At 39.2% G+C, this 22,944-nt stretch overlaps 1 protein-coding gene across 7 annotated transcripts in view; it reads right to left on the bottom strand.

The window, feature by feature from the left end:
• Nucleotides 1–129: 129 nt before the first annotated feature.
• Nucleotides 130–22,944, bottom strand: part of si:ch73-287m6.1 (RIMS-binding protein 2) — a 73,839-nt gene continuing 51,024 nt past the window's right edge. For 3 of the 7 annotated variants that reach the window (XM_036139822.1, XM_021320789.2, XM_021320790.2), the window contains 14 exons: nucleotides 21,352–22,161; nucleotides 20,328–20,351; nucleotides 17,887–18,038; nucleotides 15,541–16,290; nucleotides 15,132–15,287; nucleotides 14,742–14,888; nucleotides 12,151–12,253; nucleotides 10,222–10,350; nucleotides 7,574–7,743; nucleotides 7,111–7,279; nucleotides 6,456–6,556; nucleotides 6,088–6,159; nucleotides 3,713–3,877; nucleotides 130–1,445 (listed from right to left, as the gene is read on the bottom strand). In XM_036139822.1, coding sequence (XP_035995715.1) covers nucleotides 1,209–1,445; nucleotides 3,713–3,877; nucleotides 6,088–6,159; nucleotides 6,456–6,556; nucleotides 7,111–7,279; nucleotides 7,574–7,743; nucleotides 10,222–10,350; nucleotides 12,151–12,253; nucleotides 14,742–14,888; nucleotides 15,132–15,287; nucleotides 15,541–16,290; nucleotides 17,887–18,038; nucleotides 20,328–20,351; nucleotides 21,352–22,161 — 3,185 coding nt within the window. In that variant the 3' untranslated portion in view covers nucleotides 130–1,208. The remainder of the gene's footprint in view (nucleotides 1,446–3,712; nucleotides 3,878–6,087; nucleotides 6,160–6,455; nucleotides 6,557–7,110; nucleotides 7,280–7,573; nucleotides 7,744–10,221; nucleotides 10,351–12,150; nucleotides 12,254–14,741; nucleotides 14,889–15,131; nucleotides 15,288–15,540; nucleotides 16,291–17,886; nucleotides 18,039–20,327; nucleotides 20,352–21,351; nucleotides 22,162–22,944) is intronic. The other 4 variants (XM_036139826.1, XM_036139823.1, XM_036139824.1 and 1 more) reach the window with 4 other exon arrangements.

Here is a 22,944-nt window from a genome sequence, read left to right as displayed (position 1 = left end):
ATGACCTAGCGACCATAGTAGCAGCCTCAGTTTTACCTTTCTGCAGCCAACATCTAATTTATCTTTGGTTGCTGTCGAACAAAAACCTTGTGTCTCCATTTTTATCTCCTTTTGTTTTGTTTTTTTTTGTTTTTTGTGGAAATCAACTCTTTTGACCACCCTTCAAATCTGCCTGTGGCATTACTGATATATGTCAATTGAAAAGTATCCAAAACAGCACGTGACTCTGAGCAAACGGTATTAAATTTACATTTAGACAAAATACTTTTGTTTTTTATTCACAGCTCTATTTTTGGAGGTACAGGGTTTTTAGTTTAGCTTTTAGCCAGGCTTTGTTAAATTTTAAAAGATGAAATAAAACTATTTTTGAATGGTATGCCTTTGACGTTACATAAATCCAAACACACAGCACTAAATTTGCATGCAGCCAGACTGTTGCCTTAAAGTAACATGTGCAACTGACCATAATAGAATGTTGTTGCCTCACCGTTACAGATGCATATCAACAAGTTTATATTATAATATTAATAAACTGCATGATAGAAAAAAAATAACAGAGCAATAAGTAAAATTAAGTTAAGAGGTTGTGTGTTGTTCTGATTTAAAACAGTAGATTTCACTATTATTTATGCTCCTTTAAGGTTTTATCACTATAGGTGTTAATCTATTTTTACAGATGAAGTTTAGACAGACTTTACTTTTAGACTGTTTTAGACTGTTTGTGGAGCAAGATAGTGAAATACCTTTCTTTGAATAACTGAAAAAAGAACTTGAATAAAGCTTCCCGGAATGTTCCCCATTTTTTTTTTAAGTATTGCACCTTTCACTGAGATGTGTAGTGGAAAAAAATGGGCAACATGGTACCATAGAGGGTCAAAGGTAAAGAGGAGAAATACATGTCATGAAAATCCTAGTTTTTCATTTTAAATAAAGCATCCCTTAATTTCAAATACATCACAGTAATATGCTTGTTTCTGAAAGTCACTTCATTCTTGAATTTGGCACTCAACTGTACAAAATCTATGTCGTTTTTATCCATTACTGAACACATTTGTATCACTTGCTAGGCTCACGCAGTCAAGGAGGTGAATCACATGACCTCGCTGTAATGTACCGTCACATCACAGCTGATTGTATGGATGCTATGTACAGAGCCCCACAGAGATAAATGTATTGTACTGTATGTTTATGCTATTTTTTTTTTATCATTATTGTTGTTTCACAGGGGAAAGTCTCTTCAGCAGTTTCTTTCCCTTGGAGAGTATTCCTTTCTTGTTCTTCTTATTTGCCAGATTGTGAGGGTCCCTAGGGTCCAGCGGGACATGGTGACCCCTTGGAGGGCTGAGTGGTCTCATAGTTCCTGGGAGGAGGGGACGGACGATAGGGGATGGCGCCCGCACGGGTGTGGTGATGTTGTTAGTCGTGTCTGTGTTTTCAGCGGTGACCTGAGGAGATAAGTGACGGGGATGTTTGGAGGCAGCGGGGCAGCAAATGAGGCTTTTGTTATTCTTTCTTTTATGTATGTATGGATTTAAAAATGTCCTGAAAGCAGTTCCCCAAAACACAGTTGACATACCAAAGGGCATTAATCCAGAAGTGTTGTGTTTCATTCAAATACAATGGCTCAAATCTTTCATGCTTTTTAGAGAGAAGCTATTTTCTTTTGACAATCTTTCCAAGCAAGCCTCTTCAGTCTTTTAGCAAACTGCTTGTCTTAAAGTTTAACCTTTATCATCCAAGTAAGGCCTTTAGAGTGCAGCTGGGACGTCCACCCCTGGGACAAATTGACAACTGCCTTAAATGTTTACATTTTGTGAATAATCTTACTGTATAATGTCTGTTGAGTTAAATGTATCTCTTTTAAGTTGAAGTAGATGTTGGGGCGTTCTAAGTCATGGCTGACCAGAAATGGCTTTTTTTTTCTTCAATGTTCAGATACTTTTAAAATTTCTTTCATTTATTTTTTTGTGCATTTATCCTGCTTGAAATTCTTATTATTGTTAAGATAGATATTTAAAAATATATATATTAAAAAGCCACATGTCCAAATATTCTAGATGACAGGTGGGCTGTCATAGGGTCACAGGGTGCCCTAAGGATTTCACGTGAATGTCAGTAATTACATTGTTGAAGCTGTTTTTTCTTATACTCAAGGTTAGATTTAACTCATTTAAGAACTGAAAGTTGGGTGCACCTTCCCTTTCCTTGTGATTTTACCAATAAATATCATTTTAATACACTTTTTGCACTGTTTGCATGTCGAGAGTTTCTTTTGCCCCTGTTCATTACTTTAAACATTGTATTGATATTGTTGTAACGTCCAACCACACATGTTAGATATGAAGAAGAGACAAAGGAGGAAGCCAAAAAATAAGTTAAACACAACATCAGCACACCACAAAAGCGGAGACCTCCACCATCAGTTGGCCATAAGGAGAAACAAAGTACATCAATTTACATTACAACACCCAGGGAACGCAAATGTAGATTCCAGGCTTCTGCTCTAATGCAGTAGCTGCTATTTCCAACTGGTTTCTTTTTATGTATAAATATAAAACATTTTTCCAGGATTAATTTTGGATTTCCCTGGAGGCTTTGGCAGAATTAAAGCAATAACCTGAAGAATCAAAACCAAGTGAAAAGACAGATTTGACACATCTGAGTCACAGCAGGACATAACGCCAAATAAAGCCTTTGCCTCTCCCACAAGCTGTTTGCATTAGAGCTGCGAGTCTGATATCTCCAGTTGCCAACTTACTGTACAAGGGCAGACAGAGCCATTTATGGTGTGAAATGAACAATCTTCCTCTGTTTGTTTGTTTTGTTTTGCCAAGCGGGTGAGGAAAAACAAAAAAAAGAAATCAGATGTGGCAGCGCTGTTACTATCGAGAAAAACCCACATCACTATGACAACTGAAAGCAACAACAACACCAACACACATGAACACACGGCGCAAACAAGAATGGTTTTAATATCCAATCTTTTTTTTTTCTTTTTTTTTCTCTTTCTTTTATTGTTTCATCGTAACAATACAGAATGGATGTCTCAGTGCTGCGGTTCTCTTGAGCTCAGAGCAAACATGGCATATCCATCGTCAACAGGGCTGAAAAATAGATCTGATGTGTGGGCAAGAGAAACAAAGCCTCTTTGAGGAAATACACAAGCTGAGCCAAGAAAGTTAGAAAATGTATCAAGTCTGAAAAAAAGCATGCGTTTCTTTACTTTTAGAACATCTCTTTTTAAATAATTTGATTTTAAGTTAAACTGGGTAGCAATGTGTTTCTAAAGCACTTTTAAATAGAATTGTACACAATAACCACAATTTGACTTTGTGTTTTAGTGCAAAGAGTTACCAAATTCTTTGTGTTAGGAATGAGTTGAGCATTTCGTTTTTACATGTCCTCCTCAACCAGTCCTATATGCAGGGTTCCCACAGTCTATCCTCTCTCTGTCCACAGGCTTTGCTTCTTCCTTTCTCTGAGATTAAGAAAGGCGTTAACACTGGATTTTGCTCCCTATCCGAAGGGTGAAGGGAGTGGGGGGGAGTTGTTAGTCTGTATAGAGTCACCACTGTCACCACATGGACAAACACACACAATGAACAGCACACAGACTGCAGGTGGAGGAAGCAAGAGACGGAAATCAAGAGGAGAGGGGACGGAGGATGGATGAACATAGGGCCTAGCGCTGAGAGCGGCGATGGTGATGTACCCGTTTTCCCTCTGACACGGTGGCAGCGGAGTTGGTAGGGGGCCGGTTGGCGGGCTCTTCCTGGGGGTAGTGGGACGGGGTGTCGGTCAGATAGACCTCCACGTCATCAGGCACTTCTTCCAAGAAGTTGGAGGGCACCAGGCCACGATGGCCGTTGAGCTCACCCTAGGGACATAGATGGTGTAAAAGGAAAATAAGACAGTAGATGCAAGTTAGAGGATCCCCTGAAAACAAGCCCCCTTAATCCCCTCCATGCTCAGCCCACACTTAGCCTTGTGTTTCTTGGAACCTACTACTCTGGTGGCATTTTTAAAAATTTGTCTGAGGGAGGAGTTATGCCTTTATGCCTTTATTAATTGGTTTAGCACCGCTAACCAAAAAGTTAGCTTCGCAAACACATTTTCAGCAAACAAAAAATATTAGCTTCACAGCTGTTAAAATGATGACAAATAACGAACTTTGAGGAAGCTAATGCTAGCTGCTAGCTGCTAGCCGCTAACGAGCGACTGTCAGTCTGTGTCACACATCTTCAGACACATAGCACATGACAAAGGTACGCAGTTTGAGGGGATAGCTGTTTTAGTTCAGGATAAATTATGTTTAAACTTTAACTTTTACATGGCAGTGGAAGCTTATGAGAATACTATACTTCCGTGCCCTTCCACTGTTGCCGTTAAATGTGAGAGAAACAAGCAACCAGCTCTATTACCTCTACCTTGTAAACAGTAGGCAAGGCAAGGCAAGGCAAATTTATTTATATAGTACAATTCAGTACAGAGACAATGCAAAGTGCTTTACATGATTAAAACATAGGAATAAAAGCAAGTAGGGATAGAATGTAGAAACAAAAAAGAACATTAAAAACAGTAAAACAGTTTAACTGGAACATTCAAAGGCAATTTTAAACAAATGTGTTTTTAATCTTGATTTAAAAGAACTCAGGCTTTCAGCACTTTAACAGTTTTCTGGAAGTTTGTTCCAGATAAGTGGAACAAAGGAAAGAAATGCTGCTTCTCCGTGTTTGGTTCGTGTTCTAGGTATGCAGAGCAGGCTGGAGCCAGAAGACCTGAGTGCTCTGGAGGGTTGATGCACTGATAACAAGTCTGTAATGTATTTAGGTGCTAAGCCATTCAGAGATTTATAAGCTAACAGAAGGATTTTAAAGTCTATTCTCTGAGATACAGGGAGACAGTGTAAGGACTTTAGAACTGGGGTTATGTGCTCTACTTTCTTGGTCTTAGTGAGGACGCGGGCAGCAGTGTTCTGGATCAGCTGCAGCTGTCTGATCCACTTTTTAGGCAGACCTGTGAAAACACCGTTGCAGTAATCAATTTGACTAAATATAAATGCATGGATTAGTTTTTCCAGATCCTTCTGAGTCATTAGTCTCCTTCTCAGTCAATAGTCAACAGTAGAGAGAAACAAGCCCTGCTGGAAGCCTGGAACACAGTGCAGAGCATTTCTGGAGGTCCCTTTCTATCATCATTCTTTAACAAATGCATAATAAATCATGACTTTCTGGGTAACTTGTAGTTTTTTTGTGGAGCTGTGACTCTTACTGTTGTGGAGAAGTCTGTTAGGATGTGTATTGAGAGCCAGGACAGTGAAGTAAATGCCGGCTGAATATCTTTTTGTGAACGTTATCATACCTATACTTATCGAAACCCAATAAAATAGATGCTAACTAGGCCACAAACAATTATCTATTTTCGTATTATCGCAGCTGTGCCCACCACTTAACTTCACTAATTCTTACTTAACTGTTTTAAGCATGCTATTATTCTTAATGTACCAAGGATCGGGGGTTATAGTTGCATTTGTGAAATCAAAATTCTAAGGCAAGGAAAGGCAAAATTTATATAGCACATTTCAGTACAGGGGCAATGCAAAGATAGTTGGATATAGATTATCTCCCTAAAACCCAAATGTCCCCTTACTGAGAAATGTGTCTAAAATTTTTCTTTGTAAACCAGGAAAATGTACAGTGTTTGCAAAACATCTACTCTCTGTTACTCTATTAGACCTTCTTAAATCAATCAATCTGTCTGAAATGTATTAAGGAAGCTAGTTTAAGATTTCTAACGATATTCTTGATAAATATCCCCCATGTGTTCTACCCGAGAAAGGGTCAGTAGTTGATAATATTGACTTACCATGCAGGATGCATTTTAGAAGCATTAGCTCAAAGGATACAGCCTCTAAGCTTAAAACAACCTGTTTACCTGAGTTTAAAAGTTATTCCCATACAGAGATTCTAAGAATAAGCCCATCAAGTTGTAATATTGACCATGAAGCATGTGGTTGACTATGCCCTAATGGTTACTTCCAGCAGAACAATGCACCGTGTCTCAAAGTTCAATCAGTCATCTACTCACATAGTAAAACCCATCTTCATCAATGTCCCCAAAAACAGCAATAATGTCACCAGCACAGAATGTCAGCTCAGCCTATCAGGAGAAAGATATAAAACAGAAAATGTAAATGGCTAAAATGTAGTTGTTTTCACAAGAAGCTCTGTGCTTATACAGTTTACTAAACAACAATTAACCTACTTAAATTAACTTAACTTTTATATTTCACAGAATTATGCAGGTCTATTTTTTATATTTGAGCATTAGAACATAATTTAGATTAATTTGATTTTTGACAAACTCCAGATTTGCATCGTAAACCATTCTAAAAAGACAAAAGTGTTAATGGTGATGGTTATGGTCGTTGTCATCCCTTCAATGGTTAGCAGTACCTCAACATCAACATTAGGGGAGCTCTCTCTGGGGTCGTAGTCATAAAGGGCCACCATCCTCCTGGAGGCCTGATCTCGGCGAAGACCTCTTCTGTTCTGCTCTGTGGGTGACGACACGGAACAACTCAGAAAGGAATAATATCCTCCTGTGACTTGCATCAAAGCATTTAACCCATACCCTATGGTGGCACTGGAGTGCTAAACAGAATGCTTAAGAATTAAGTAGTTAAAGAAAAATGATTTGAATTAGTTCATAAAAATATAAATAAATGTGATGAATAAATGAGATAAAAAAATAAGAACACGAGGAGGAAAGAATGCTTGTAGAAGTGAATAGATAAAAATAAAAGTACAAAAATGACATAATACTAAAAAACAAAATAAATTTAGCTAGAAACCAATTTACATCTGAATTTTCCATAACTATTTGTTATGGTCTTCCCTTTTGTAAAAGACTTGAATTACTTATCCTAAAGCTCTGCTTTTCATAAACATTTTAATTCTTTTGTCATTATTGCTATCTGTGTTTCAGCAATGTTTGTGTTTCCTAAATTTATCTATGATTTTATATTTTTTTGTGCGCACCAATAAAGAGAAATTCCATTTTGACTGTTCAAACACACATTTCCTCATAACGGCCTTGCTTCGGTAGTACCTATTTTGTCCACGGGTGTGCTGAGAGGCAGAAAGCCCTGCTTGATGAGCTGATCCAAGGTCTCCTCATCGTCTGCTCGTATCTCTGACACCATGTTACAGGGGAGCAGTCCCATCCTGCCTTTTATTGCTCCTCTGTAAAACCCATCTGTGTCCTTATCACCAAAAACCTGACAGACATAAGGGTGAAACAGGACGCAGAGTAACACAAACGAGCCGAAATGGTAAAAGGTTACTTTTTTGTTTGTTTTTGGGGGGTTTTGTCACTATTTTAAATTTGATTTCCTGTTATTGTATCTTAGGGTTAGGGTTAGGCACACAGCAAAACCTTATCTGCTACATACGAATACGGGCTGATCTTTTTTACAACTTTTCTTGCATTTCACCACAAATTTCCTATTAACAGCTTTGAACGCTAATATTTCAGCAGTGCTCTAAATCGAATGCAACATTGAACACCCCACCTTAATTATCTGCCCCTCTTTGAATGGTAGCTCCTCATCAGCAGCATCTGGGTTGGGGGACATAGACAGAGGATCGTAGTCAAAGAGGGCCACAAATATCCGATAAGGCTCCTCGGGCTCTGACTCGTCATAGTATGTCGGAGAGCGCTGGTCCCGATTCCTGTAGCCGTCTTAAACACATAAAAAAGGACAAGTCATAAAAACTCTTAAACTAATAAATGTGACAAAAACATAAAAACAGACATGAGGCACAGGGAGTGGTTGTGGGATTTGGCCACAAATGGAACAGACTGCTGAGCCACGGGTAAAGTATATAATACTTGACTCACTATTCTTGATGAAATGAGCATGTTTATAGTATATATCCAAGACATGCCCCCAATAAATTGAAATCGGTGAGTAGATTCAGGCGTCGTAATAATCCTTACTGATAAGATCATGCACTGCATGATTGATTTGTTTCTCTTAACTTGCCATATTTGTGCCTGTAAACATGCAGGAAATAGCTGTGACCAGCTATTTATTCAAAGAAACAACGTGGCACAAACACACATGCATTCACAACGACAAACAGGCATACATGGACACTGCATGTGTTTTTTTGTTTTTTTTTTAACAGGTCTTGCTTCTTTCTTTTTTTCAGCTTGCAATGCGCTAGGAATTGAGTGTGGCGGGAAACCAGGGTGAAACACATTAACGTGATTCATGGAAATGAGACAAGACACAAGACTCTGACATGCATTGTACGTAATTGAAAACAAATCAACCTAAAACCTGTAGTGAAGCATCCATCCATCCATCAATCCACTGTCTATACCCGCTAATCTTTGCAGGGTTGTGGGGAGTAGTTTAACAATATTGTCAAATGTACTGATTCATGCTAACCTTAACTAGTAGCTGGAAAGGACAACTTTAATGTATAAAAGCATTGCTCTGAAGTAATGCAACTGTTTTTTTTTATATTGGAGAGGAAAAGAGTAATGACTACATTTAAAGTGTAGTTACATTTAGAGACCTCTTTGACATTAAAGTCAAACATTCATCTTTATCTGTCATTTGTTGTGGTGTTCCTTAATGGTTATTTTTTGTTACGTTTTATTATATTTGCTGCTTTTGACACCAATATTCAGGACTGTTTTCCTTTCATTGTTATCCAGACAATAAATGGATTGCTACATTAAACTTGATAGTTATACCCCAAGGCTGCTGTATACTGTGAAGGATATAAAAACAAGACTGAAATTATTAGATTTGGAGATAATACTCTTTTGGATAAGGTAATTGATATCTTTGGTTTTTCTGCTTCATTGTTCCTCCAAAGTTATAATTTAATGTCATGGCAGTTGCAAAGTCCTTTTTTATGAGTTACATCAAAGCTAAATATTATCTTCTACCCAAACAAAACTTGAAAAATGATTCATCATTTCTAGATGTGATTCTTGTAATTCTTTATACTTTGGATTGAAACATTCATCTATTCATCACTTCCAGTTAATCTATAAAGCTTGTCTTTTATGGGTATGCGAAGGCATCATCATATCAGCCCAGTGATTGCAGATTTATAATGGCTTCCTGTCTATTTTCATACTGACTTTAAGATTTCTTTACATACTTTTTAAAGTTGTTCATGATTTCAGACTAAACCTGCATTATATGGAGAAAAAAAATCTAACGGTATTTGTCTCAAAACATTACCACAATCAAAACATACAATTCCCTGAAGTATTGTGCCACATTATTGATTTGCAAGTCGAAAGGCAAAACAAAAATACTGAACTAGCAATATGTTGGTGAACACAACTAATTTGCAGTATTGTTTAACAATGTAAATATGTTACCAGCATTAAGTATGCAAACCCAGTTCACAGGTTGCTTCTCTTCTCCATCTTGTAAAAATACTTAGAAAAAGTGGGGGCGTATATATTTTCTGTCTTATTTAGTTGTTTAGTCTACCTTCATCATTATTATTGTAAGCTCATGCCCCTAAATAAAATTATGAAATTGTTTCATTGCCTGGCACTAAGCACAACGAGATTTTGATCCATAACATTTTTTATTTTAGTCCCTTCAGTCCCTTCCCTAAAGTCCCTTCAGGTTTTTAATGCTGATCTTTTTTTTTTTTTTTTTTTTAACTAATAGTAGAATTTGTTGTCACTGTTTTTTAAATACTTATAAAGCCTTTGCCCAACACCGGTGTCTTAAAATGCAGTTTACAAACTCAAACTAAGAATTAAAATATTAAAAGAAAAACAAAACAAACCTAGGAAGGCTATTTTTTATTTTTATTTATTTATTTATCAGTAGCAGTTCCAATGGTTATAATTGACTGGTCCAAATTACAAGTATAGAGGATGTGATTGTATCAGAACGGAGAGGGTGTGCGTGACATTCTCTAAACAGCCTATCAGTCATTGACCATTGCAGCTGTGGATACTTCTTTTGCAGACCTTTGGTCCTGCCAGTGTGTCCACCACTCCATTCCATTGCAGTGCAGTCATGCGATTCTAATGTAAGCTTAACGGTTATTCCGTAAGACAAACAAACAGGCAGTTCCAAGTGTCCACAGCTACTTCTTTCTATTTGCAGAGTGCTGGTGGTCATCTTTGCTGCCATGCTTGGGAGGTAGAAACAGCTTGCCAGGCACATACCATGGGGAGACCTGGTGCCGCCCTTGTGCCTGCGGGATGACCACGCCTTGTGTCGAGCTACTCTGCCATAGTTAACATCTTCGTTGATGGGGGAGGGGTTTCCCTCATTGTTATTCTCAGAGGTTACTTCTATGAGAAATACCAGTTGAAGATGATGTGGTTACAAAGCAACTTAAAACTTTTCTGCTCCTAAAGTGTAATCAATAGGTTTGCTGCGAAAGGTAATCAGGAAAAAAAAACAGGAATTAGCAAATAAAACCCCTTGCAGAAGCTCTAGTACCCCATAAACTTTTTTTCACATTTGGCCTATCTGCAACTATAAACTTTAGTGCATTTATTGAAAACAACCAACACAAAGTAGTCCATAGCTGTGAAGTGGAAGGAAAAGGATGCATAATTGTAATTGTTATGTTTATAGTTGTATTCTGCCCAATTTAATGTGGTACCACTAGAAAAGGTCCAGGGCCAAAGAGAGCTAATTGGTAAACAGAATCCACCTGTGTGTAATTTAACCTCATTATAAAGGCAGCATTTCTGGAAAGGCCTCAGATGTGTGTTACAGAACAAACAGCATCACGAAGAAAAAAAAGCACATCAGAAAGGTCAGGGAAGGAAATGTGTAGGAGTGTAGGTTATAAAAAATGATCCCAGGGAGAACGTTAACTATAGAGTAGGGCCGAGTTAACTCTGAAGGATTAGCAGAGATCCACAGCTCAGGTGGAACAATCTGTTGACAGGACAGCTACTAGTTGTGCACCCCACAGTTCAGTGCTTTGTGAAAGACAGTTTGTGACAGTTTCTGGAAAAACTGAGAATCCAGTTTACTTTATTACAATTAGAGAAAAGGTGTCAACATCCGGTCCTCAAGGGTCGTTGTCCTGCAACCTTTAAGTGTCTCTGCGTAAGCACAACTTTATCACATAGTTGGGTCATTAGCAAAACTTCAGTACACGTGGAGATACTTAAGTTATTTGATTCAGGTATCTGGGTTTTGGGACTAATCCAAAAGTCCTAAAACATTAACCTTCAAGAACTGAAGTTTGACACCTGAGAAGTAGAGCAAAGGTTTCACAAACCAAAAACTATTCTAAAGATAATGCATTCAGTATGGAATATTTCTCTTCAGTCTAGATATTGTGGTTTTCATACTTATTTTATTTTATGTTGGTCCTAATGCCAAAAATACTATGGAAATTCTTTAATAAAAAGGGTAATTTAGGAGATATCTTGTTAGAGCGGGCAAATTATTTAAGACTGGAAAAGTTCTTGACCAAGGACCTATACAGCCAGAGCTATAATCTAATTATTTAGAGCAAAACATATTTGAATGAGTCAAATTCCAGATTTAAATCCAACTGAGAATCTGTGGCAAAATAAAGACATGGAGATTTCTCTTCACATAATATCTTCATCCAATTTGACTGAACTCAGGCGATTTTGTAAAGAGAAATGGTTTTCTTGTAAAGAAATCCATGTTTTAGTTCTTATTAAATTCCATTCCACAATTATGTATTACTTTATATTGGTCTATGATGCAAAACCCTAATAAAATACATGGAAAATTGTCCTTGTAACATGTCAAAGAGGGAAATTTTACTTGTTCACTATACTTTTCCAGGTACTGTTTGAAAATCTAAAAATGGTGAACATATTCCTCAACAGTGACAGATACGATTCATGCATGTCTGTGCAGCAACAGAGAGCAGCGCTGTTTCGTAAAGTCACATCCTAATAATTTCTGCAATATCAAACTCTGTATGAGAAAAGAAACAAAGACGGTTCATTGGCACAGTAATGATCTGGAGAAGGAGCAAAGCTTGAGGAAATTGTAGTAAAGTAGAATTACATGAATTACTATGTCACAAAGAAATACGGAAGAATTATGAACCAATTGCCACCTTTTTTTTATTGCCATAAGCACATACTGACCAATGGATGGGACCATTAGAGGACGCCTCTTAGGATGGGATCCGCCATGCTGAATTCGTCTGCCATTGTCCCGGTCATGGCGGCCTCCACCTGGACTGTTTGACTGAAATATACAGACACCAAGCAGAATTTACGAATATCAGGTATTCCTTATCTGCTCACACAAATGTGAGCTGATTTTATATATATATATATATATATATATATATATATATATATATATATATATATATATATATATATATATATATATATACTATGTGTGTAAATAAAAACTCACAAACATGAAGACATTGTATACCAACAAAACCATGCACAACTCACGGGCAGGCACTGAAACAAGGACACAAAGACTCACACTCAAACACACACAAGCAAGTGAGAAATATCAATAAAAAATGACTGGAAGCTGATACTGGTAACAGAGACCTGAAATATCAATTGTGAACACATATAAAACACTATGCAAAGACATTAGTGAGCATGGGATGTGGTTCACATTGGGCCTCTCAAAGTTCCACTGCGAACTGAAAAAGCTGGTTTCCCGCAGTGCAGAGACAAACTTTGACCATGCTGCTCCAGTTACCTTTCTTCTTCCCTCAATGCTGGCGAGGGAAATAATTCATGCACCTAAACACTTAACTGAAACAAGATTCCACAACTGTGTGTAATTTCTTTGGTAGGCATGACTACAATAAAGGAGGTAAGAGGAAGTGCAAACGCCTGAGTAAATCACTGGACTGACAGTGAGAGTGACAGTGGGTGTTATTAAAGTTAGCTTTTAAAGCAGTTAAGTGAAGGAATGCAATGAGGCTCATAGCTCACACCTGTTTTCTGCTCTTTTTATGCTCACTGCAGTCAGCAGCAGATCAGTGCCAGATTATTGAACGGTTTAGTGAGCAGATGTCCAGTGCTCCTTTTCATGCCTGCCTTGTCATGACCTCAATCACGTTCATTGGATTGTCCTACCTTGTTGGATATCTACCAAGCTTCTGATTTCTGGACCACGACCTGGATTCGTTTCACGAACAATGAGCCTTGCCCAGCTCCTGGATTTGCATGCCTGGTTCTGCCTTCACAGAGCCACGCCTGTTCTCCGGACTTTGATCAAGCCTCAGCCATCCTGCCTGTTACCTCTGCAGTGAGTAAGCCAGCTCTCTTCACTGCCACATCCCCAGCTCGATCCTGCAGAGGTCTCCTGCCTGACGCAGGTGTCTGTTGATAAACCTTTCGAATGCAAACACCGTATCTGGATAAGTTTCAGGTCTCCTGCCTGTCGGGTCTCTAATAGCAACAACAAACCCAGACTGTCACATTCTCTGTCTTTGTCAGTTGAAGGCAGAGTCCTCCTACTCTTACTATAGTATACTATACAATACTCCCGATGTTCCCCCATCCGTGTGTCCGTGTGAAAGCAGCTTGATTCAAAATCAAAGGAGAGTCCATATGTTTATCCTCAAGAGTATCAGATTGATGTTGTTTTCTTTTTTCAAATATAGTTCAGAGTAATAGGCTATTATAAAATTACAGCACCATCCAAATGTGTTCATTAACTTTAAATATATATGATTTACTAAATACCTCAAAAACAATTTAGAATGCATTACTGATTAACTATTAAGTATTTCATTAGTACCCGAGTTTCCTATTATTCATTTATAGCTTATTTATTATATAATGTGGGGCGATGGTGGCGTAGAGGTTAGGGAGTTCGTCCTGCAATTGGCGGGACGATTGGCGGGGTTCGTTCCCCCGCTCTGACTGTCTTTGTCGTTGTGTCCTTGGGCAAGACACTTCACCCACATTGCCTGCTGGCGGTGGTCAGAGAGCCTGGTGGCGCCGGTGTATGGCAGCCTCGCCCCTGTCAGTCTGCCCCAGGGCAGCTGTAGCTACTAACATAGCTCACCACCGTCAGGGTGTGAATTGGTGAATGACTGACTGTAGTGTAAAGCACTTTGGAGGTCATCAAGACTAGTTAAAGCGCTATACAAGTACAAGCCATAATCCATGATTCCTTGTGGTACAAATATATAACATGACACAAGAGCACATTTCTCCTCGTTGCTCCTCAAAACGCGAAAGACAAAATAACATCCAGATCGAGGAAAATGTGGCAGTCTTCAATAGTCAAGAACTGACTAGAGTGGAGTACTTGAAAAAATTCTCACATGTTTTTAACCTGGAGTGTCAGTAAGTGAAAGTGGTGGACGCCGCAGTTAAGGTACATTTTCGGTGGGGTCAGTCTTGCTCAATGGCAGCTGCTACTCACTTATTGGTTCTCCTTGCAAAACGAGCTCGTCTGATTGCGAAGACAAAAAAAAAAAAAAAAAAAGTTCCTACAAGTCTGGAACTAAAACTCACACAGAGCTGCCCAGATCGATTTGAGATCCAAACCATCTGGTGCATATGTGTTCAGTGGGCTCAAAGTTTGCCTTCATTTACACATCTTAAGCACACGCACTAACAACACAAAGTAAAATGCAAGCCAAGGCAACAGTCGTTTAAAGTATCTGTGCCTGTGCAGTTCACTACATCATAATGAACAAGGATGCTTGACTCAAGGAGTTCACAGTGAGTGCAAAGAACTGCACCTTGGGTGTGTTGTGCGAGTTGCGTCGTCGTCCCTCTTCCAGCTGCATCTCAGAGTACAGCTCCTCCTCATCCTCCTCCATGATGTCAGACAGGTCAGAGCCCCGGCTGCTTTCGCTGTGATAATCTTCATTGTGACTATAGTGAGGCTTGTGGTCATTACAAAGACACAAACACACAGACGCAGTTGTTTAAGTCCACAGACATACCTAAGCACGCACAGAGACATGGGCCAAGGAGTGTAGACATGCAGCCACCCAGATGTACATGCACACACACAACACACAACCTGACACATTTAAGACGTTTCCCACAAAAACAAAAACAACAAAACAAAAAAAACATTTGTGTTCAAAGAAGAGGAAAGTCGGTACTTAACGCTCCGTTCTTACCGGCCTCCCTAGCTCAGAGCCTCTGAGAAACTCGTCAACTGAGGGTCCTCTCCGACGTCCTCGGGCAAATCCCTCCTCATCTTCCTCTTCCTCATCAGAGTGATGCTGGTGAAATGAATGGCCCTGCTCTCCATATCTCCCTGTTCTTCTGTCCCCCTAAAATTGAGAAAAGTGTGTAAAAATTCGAGCAAATCTGTTGTTTTAGCAACATTTACAATCCCGTTTGTATATTTCCAGTTTTGGATACTGTCATTGTATTTTTTTTTTCAAAGTTCTATTTATGTTTGTTCCCTTAACCATCTTAAATCAAATAAGTAAGGTTTAACGTTAAACTAGAACAAATATGAAAAAAGAATGTGTAAAGTCATACTACAATATTTCATAACTTTGTTTGAGGCTCTTTCCAGACCTTGCCACTTTCTGCTGCCACCCTCTGCGCTGCTTCTCGAGCAATGGCTTTAGCCACAGTGTCTGGGATGAGCGTGCCTTGGGGCTGAGGAAGAATCCTCTGAGGGGAGGGGGAGCGCAAATGGACAGGGGGCGGCGCCTCCAGAGTGTGGCCCTGCATGGGTACAGGAGGCTGCAGAGGAGATCGACCCGGGTCCCATCCAGGTTGGCCGGGTGGAATAGCTCCTCCATGGTGGGCTGTGTGCTCTTTGGCATCCAGGTCTCTGGCACTTACTGGTCTCTGAGGTACAGGGTGGGGGTGAGGGTGGGGCAGCAGAGGCAGTTGGTGCTGGGGCCTGGGACCCTGGTGGAGAGGGTGAGGCTGCATGTGTAAGGGCTGTGGTTGGGGATGTGGGGGTCCGCCTGGATGGGGAAGTCTGGGATGGGGTTGGGGATGTGGATGGTGAGGTGGGAGTGATTGGCCATGGGGCGGAGCAGGAAGCTGGGGGGTGGGATGAGGATGGTGAGGAGATAGGAGGTGAGGTTGAGGATGAGGAAGTGGAGGAGGGCCTGCATGCGGGTGCATGGGGGGTGGTAGGGGTATTGGAGGTAGAGGCACAAGCAGGTTGTTTGGAATGACGGCGACATGGGAGTCCTGGGACTCTCCCTGGACTGACAGTGTCCTAACAATGACTTCTCTGGCCTCCAGGCACTGAATCCTTGTCAGATCAATGCTAACGTAGTCAGCCATCGGAAACAGCACCTCAGCTATCTGGATTGAAGAAAGAAAACAAAGATGTGTTTATCTATTTAAAGAACCAGTAATAACTGTTTATGGCATTACAGACATCTTGCAAGAAAGATTATCTGTTTCTCTCACTATAATACTGCCATACAGAATTTTTGTTCAATAGGATCTTCTTATACCTTTGTAACTCTAGAACATCTCAGTACTGTGAAAGTTTTCTTGTTTTGCTGAAAAAAAATTACAGCCATGGTATCCATTTTCTATTGATAGCATTGTCTCAACAATAACAAAAAAAAAGTTGCAACCTTCTTCTTCTTTTGGCTTTTCCCCTTCAGAGGTCGCTACAGCTAGTCATTTTCCAGCAGCTAACCCTATCTTTTGCTTCTTCTTCTCTTGCACCAACTACCTCTATGTCCATACATATCCTAGTTTGTCTTCATCTAGACCTTCTGCCTGGCAATTCCAGCTTCAGCATCATGCTACTGATGGGACCGGCCCAAATAGGACAAGGGAAACTTTGCCCCCTTTTAGGCTGCATTCAAAGGAGGCTTACCTGTACATCCTAAATGTATTATGGTTGCAATATCAGCATTCCGATTATCACAATCAAAGAGAACTGTTTGGAATGCAATATAAATTGGATCCATGTTCTGTAGGGCAAGAATATATCTCTTGATGTTAATCTTTTAAAGCAGCAAAAGATATTTAATAAGGTCATTGCGATGTTTTGCTAAAGTGATAAGGAAACTTTATTTCCAGGCAACTAAGCTGTTTAAATCCCAATATAGCAGCTGTAGTCAGATGTACGTTTTATTAAAGCCATGTTGTTTTAATGGAAATAAAGTATTTAATTTTTTAACAGTATATTTTTCTTAGTATATGGGATCAATGTCCACAGTAAACATAAAGCAGAAAGGCAATGCAGTATACTTAAATATTTGTTAATTTATCTGAAGTCATATCATCACTGTTACTTTCACCAAGATATTGACTATCACACGTTCTCCTGATATTTTTAGCCAGAATTTTTGCCTGCTTTTATGGCACTAGCTCAAAAGTTAATACCTGCATAGGAATCGGGTCAACCATGTTATCACAATTTGCTCAAACAAGCTAGCTGTCCATTAACAATCTTTTGTGGACCTCAAATTACTATTCCTAAACAAGATAAAAAGACATGTTTTTATATGAATCCATTACATTTATTTTTACAGGTGAATACATATGAGGATTTAACCTTTTAGATGTGGTGTTTTGATTTGATTTAGCTGTCACCAGAGGGGGTGAGAGACCTTTCCAAGACATCAACTTGTCCCAGAAAGTGAGTCAGGCTTTGAACAGTAATTACAAGCAGGTAGCATTGCTGTGTACACCAAATATATTAGGTCATCCTTCTATTTGAAAGATGATATATGTTATCCTTTAGATAGATTCAACACGACCAAACACTTACTAAAATGTTTTAAACCCTGCATCTGTTGGATGCACATAAAAGATTCCATCAAAAATCTCGACTGAAGCCTTGAAATTAGGATTAGCACCTCACTATCACTAACAATTCTGTCAAAGCTAAATAGAGAGCATAGTCTATGTTAATACTACTTAGACATGCTCACTCACCCTTTGTCCTTTAGTGCAGACTGCATAGCCGACTACATTTGCCCCATTAGATGTGCCTGTCGGCGAGAGGATAGGAGGCTTCCAGCGGACCTGCAGGACCCCTGGAGCCTGCCCACAGAGCACCTGAACATCCTGCGGGGGCTGTGGGGGACCTGAAAGGTGAGGAGGCAGAGGTAAGAAAATACCTTCCACAATATGATTTACTGGCCTGCTATTGACAGTATACAACGATGGGAAAGATGTAAAGCATTCCTCTTATGTAAGTAAGTATACATACAACCATGCAGAGGAACATATGACTATAAATGAGGAAGTGATGGAAGTGCAGGGATTGTTTTGCATGGATATTTAATATTTAAATCTAATACTTCCGCAACCATAAAGGAAAATATCAACCTATGAAATCATTTCAAAACACGCTAATCAATACTTTGTGAAGACACATGCAGATACTTCTCAGTGTGCCTTACAAAAGTAGATGATAACAAGACATTGTGTTGCCAAAGTCAGAAAAATGCCAGCAGAATTAAGGTGTTCTTAGGTCCGAAGGCTTTTTTTTTGTTTTTCTCAAATATGAGCTGTTTTACTGTAGAAATACGTTTGTTTTTTGCCGATAATTTAGCTATGTTTTAGCCAGAAATGTGTTTATTATAAGCCAAACGAGTCTGACCTGAGTATTAGGAAATTCTCACTATGTCACGAAGAAGAGAAAAAATGTTTGCCGTCAGTTGTGCAGATGTGTCTGTGAAGGTTTTTGACAAATCTTTACAGATTTTGCATAAGCCTTATGTTTGCAAACACTAGCCCCTTTCAAATCCTCCTCTCATTCTGCGATCTACGACTGTTTGTCTTACGATCAACCAGAAGGTCATGAAACAGAACAGTTATTGAATCCACCAATATTACAACTCAGATCCACCTTGAGGGGTAGTAAAAAAGAAAAAGCCAACCATTTTGAGCTGTAACGGTTAAAGGGACAGTGTGTAACAAATCTGACTTTTAGTTAGCAAAAATCAAGTATTACTTTTATAAATACATATTCTGGCAAAGTCTACAAACATCACATCAAAAATTAAAGCCTTCTAATAATTTAGAATTAGTAGTTTATAAAAATACATGCTCTGCTATGTGTAAAAAGACCTGTGATCTATAAAGGTTTTTCCTTCCCGTTAAAGGGGAGTTTTCCTCTCCGCTGTCGCTTCATGCTTGCTTGGTATGAGGGATTGCTGCAAAGCCATGGACAATGCAGACGACTGTCTCTGTGGCTCTACGCTCTTTCAGGAGTGAATGCTGCTTGTCAAGACTTGATGCAATCTGCTGGGTTTCCTTAGACAGGAAACTTTTTGACCAGTCTGTATAATCTGATTGAATTTGACTTTGGAAAGTGCCTTGAGATGACATGTATCATGAATTGGTGCTATATAAATAAAACTGAATTGAATTAGTTGTCTTTTTTGATGTTATGATCTGAAAGGGGCTAATACAAATATCAGTGTTTTTTGTCTTAGCATTGATTTGGACTTAAGTCTGTCTTTCAGATATGCCTTTTAGTCTTTCAGGTATTGTTCCAGTTCAAACCTTGAAGGCTTTGTTTTTTTTAATCATCTTATTAATTAAGTAAAACAAAAAACTTGGTTGTTCTGAATATATTGTTAACTTATTTGCTTTATTGGCAAAAACATAATAATTGTCTTTGAGATGTTAGGTTCATCTCTGGCAAAAACAAAACGATTATTCAAGCATAATAACAATTTAATTTTAACTGTAGTTGAGTGTACTATTTCATCATGCCAAATATTATTACTTAAGATGCAGGATATTGATTAGACAAAGCTGTACTCTATCCAAAATAAATCAAGCAATCTGGGCTTTGATTCCTTCTTTTCCAAATGCAGGGCATAATAAGCAGACACACAGTGCAGCTCTGTTTTTGTTTGTCCCGTTCCCTGAAATGTTGGATCATTCATGCATATAATTGATAAACAAAAAACAATTAAATGAAAAAAATTCAATGTAATGTAAAACAAAAAAGGCAGCAGTCAAGAGGCCCTAATTTAAATGAAGCTGTTGGATTTCTTTGCAATGTAGTTTATAAGATGGGAAAATGAATCATGTGAACTGTATCATGTTACTATTCAACTACCCTCTAATTGGTCATGTGCTCTATGTGGCAAACATGGGCAAAATTGTGAATGCATTTGATTGCAAACAGCAAAATGGTGCTAAAATTTGAAAAAGGCATTCGAGTCAATTTATTGCTTTTAAATGAAAAATAAATGCAAGATTATCCGCATGCCTTGAGTGAACATGTAGTAATCATCCTCTGGCCAAAATGAAAAGATTCTTGTAGATACTAATGACAAATTAGCTGAGTAGTGTTTTATAACAGTCAGGGGGGAAACACTGAAAAACCAGCAAAGCACTGGTGCTTAATCTCTGACCTGTTCTGCAAAATGGTGTAGGGCCTGGACGGAATACAATACACAAAAATAGCATAAGATCAAAATGTGGGATCGGACTCTTCTACAGCACAGCACACAGACTTAAAGATCACGAGACATTGTCAATTAGATGTTCATGAATAATACAATAAACAGTGGTTCCAGACTGTAAACTCAATATCAATAACATTGCTTTAAAAGCTGTTTAAAAGAAATGTTTATTTTGTAATGCCTTATTATACAGCATCTTGCAAGACTGCTCATATCTCTGGAATTTTAATGTATTTTACTGCAAAGTAAAGTGACAGACCAACACAGAGTGATGCATAATTGTTAAGTGGAGGAAAATGGATACATGTGTTTCTTTTCTTCTTTTTTTTTTATAAATCTGAAGCGTTCAGATGTCACCTAATTAGTAAATAGATATCCATTTTAACTGAATACCAATAAACACTCCAGACAGATCAGCGATAAAATTGTCGAGAAGCCTCGGGTCTTGTACAGGACACAGCAAACACATGAACATAGGGCTTCTGTTAAGATGAGACAAAATGTAACTAGTTTGCCCACATGCAAAAGGCTATATGTGGCAGAAAATTAACAAATTAGCTTGAATACCCCAGCCACATGATGATGATAGGATGATGCTGTGGCTTTCCTTCAGATTGAGGATGGAGCTAAATGCAGGGTAAATCCTAAGGGGAAAAACCTGTTACAGGCTTCAAAACAATTAAGATTGTGCTGGAAATTCAACCAAGGTCCCTAGATGTGCCGCTGCGATTGCAGGAAGGCTGTTCAACCATGTTGTTCAATTTGTTTTATTTTTTATTTATTTTTTAAACATAGACAATCACGTGTAATTTTCCATCATAATTATGAGGCTCTTTATGTTTCTCTACAACAAATTCCTACAAATATGCATTGTTTTTTAGTTGGAATTTTAGGAAATGTGAACCAGGCCAAGGAGCGTGGACGTTGTTTGCTTATACTGCATAGAAAAAATAAAGAGAAAAACATTACTGACCTGCTGCCTGAGTGCAAAACTCCACTCCAGCTTCTTTCCTCTCTCTCTGCTCCAGAGGCAGTTGCCATGGCACCTGGTGGGGCTGTGCCACTACTGTGACCTTATAAACCGTCAGGGGCTTCAGGTTGTGGAATCGTAGTCTATACCTGCCGGGCTTCACGACAGCATGCTCCGCCCCATCTAAGTACACAGTGTGACTGTAGTTACTGTTGCTAGGCAGCCAGGAGAGCTCGGCCGTGTCCCGCTGGATGTCGTCCACCCGCATGCCGCACGGCGCCACCACCACGTTGGCTCCCACCAGCACGGTGCAGCGGAGCTCGTCCGACAAGCCGCGGTCGGTGACGCTCTGCACGGAGACGCGGTAAATGCAGCTGTCCAAGTCCAGCTTTTCCAGCAAGCACTTGGTCCGGCCGGTGTATGGTATGCTGGCACGAAGCTCCCCGTCGACCAACACGTTGTAGCCAGAGATGTTCCCCCAGCCCAAAGGCACTACCGGAGGCTCCCATGCCACAATAACACTCCGTGCCAGCTGCTTGATGAGGGTTATCTTACGGGGGTAAGGCACAACGTCTTCCGCTAGGTCCTCGGGATCCAGGGCTCCCCCTGTCCCATTACTATATGGAACCAGGGCATTGCTTGAGCCCAGCAGGACATCTTGGGAGGCACCTCCATCCACAGTCATCAGGGCCAGGGACGTGTGGTCCCGCGGGCCTAAGTCTTCCTCGCCCTCCCCGATTAGTTTTTCTTTGTCCTGGACAAATTCCACAAAGTTGGAAGGAACAAGTCCTCTTTGGCCATCCAGCAGCTCTCCTGTGATAAAGGAAGGAGGACAAATTTTAAATGAGAAGCATCTACAGTTAAGCCTAAAATGATTTCTACACTCTGCGGATTTAGATGTAAAATTGCTTTGATTCAAGGAAAAAATATTGTTCCTGGATTTAGGGTTAAAGGCATCTGTTGCAATAAGTAAATAAATAAAGGAGTAGCAATTTAAAAAAAGAGTTTTGCTAAAACAATGAAATGTCAAACCATGTGTACTCTTCAAAAATCAAAGAGTAAATTGCCAGTAATGTCAATTATGTTAAATCATTGGCATTGCAGCAATCAAACCCTTCCTATAAATGCCGGCCAGTTTTTTTTTTTTGTTTTTGTTTTTTTGCATGTTTCCCCTGGTATTTTGATGATTTATCTTTGGTGATGAGCTCTAGATCTTTGAGGCTGGAAGGACTTCTTACCATCACCCTAATCTTCAGCTCGCTCTGCAGATTATTTATCAGATCCCAGTGAGGGCTTTGGCTGAGCCACTCCAATACTTCCAGTCAGAACAAATATATAAAATTTAAAAGATTATCTTAATTAATACTAAGGGGAAAAAATAAATTAAAAAATCAATTGAAAAGCGTAGCATCTATAGGTGATCGCTTCTGAAATTGTGAAATGTATAAATTTCTGGCAAAACAAGGCAAAATCTATGCATTAAAGTTAATAAAATCCATGTTAAAGCTATGAGGAATGATTTAATGACAGGAATGTTCCGATACGTATCTACCAATCTGAAACGATGTTCACCATCGACTCCTTAATTTATCCTCT

This window comes from Fundulus heteroclitus, chromosome 8 (assembly GCF_011125445.2).
Source record: "Fundulus heteroclitus isolate FHET01 chromosome 8, MU-UCD_Fhet_4.1, whole genome shotgun sequence".
NCBI classification, from domain to species: domain Eukaryota; kingdom Metazoa; phylum Chordata; class Actinopteri; order Cyprinodontiformes; family Fundulidae; genus Fundulus; species Fundulus heteroclitus.
This window is presented reverse-complemented; position numbering and strand designations above follow the sequence as displayed.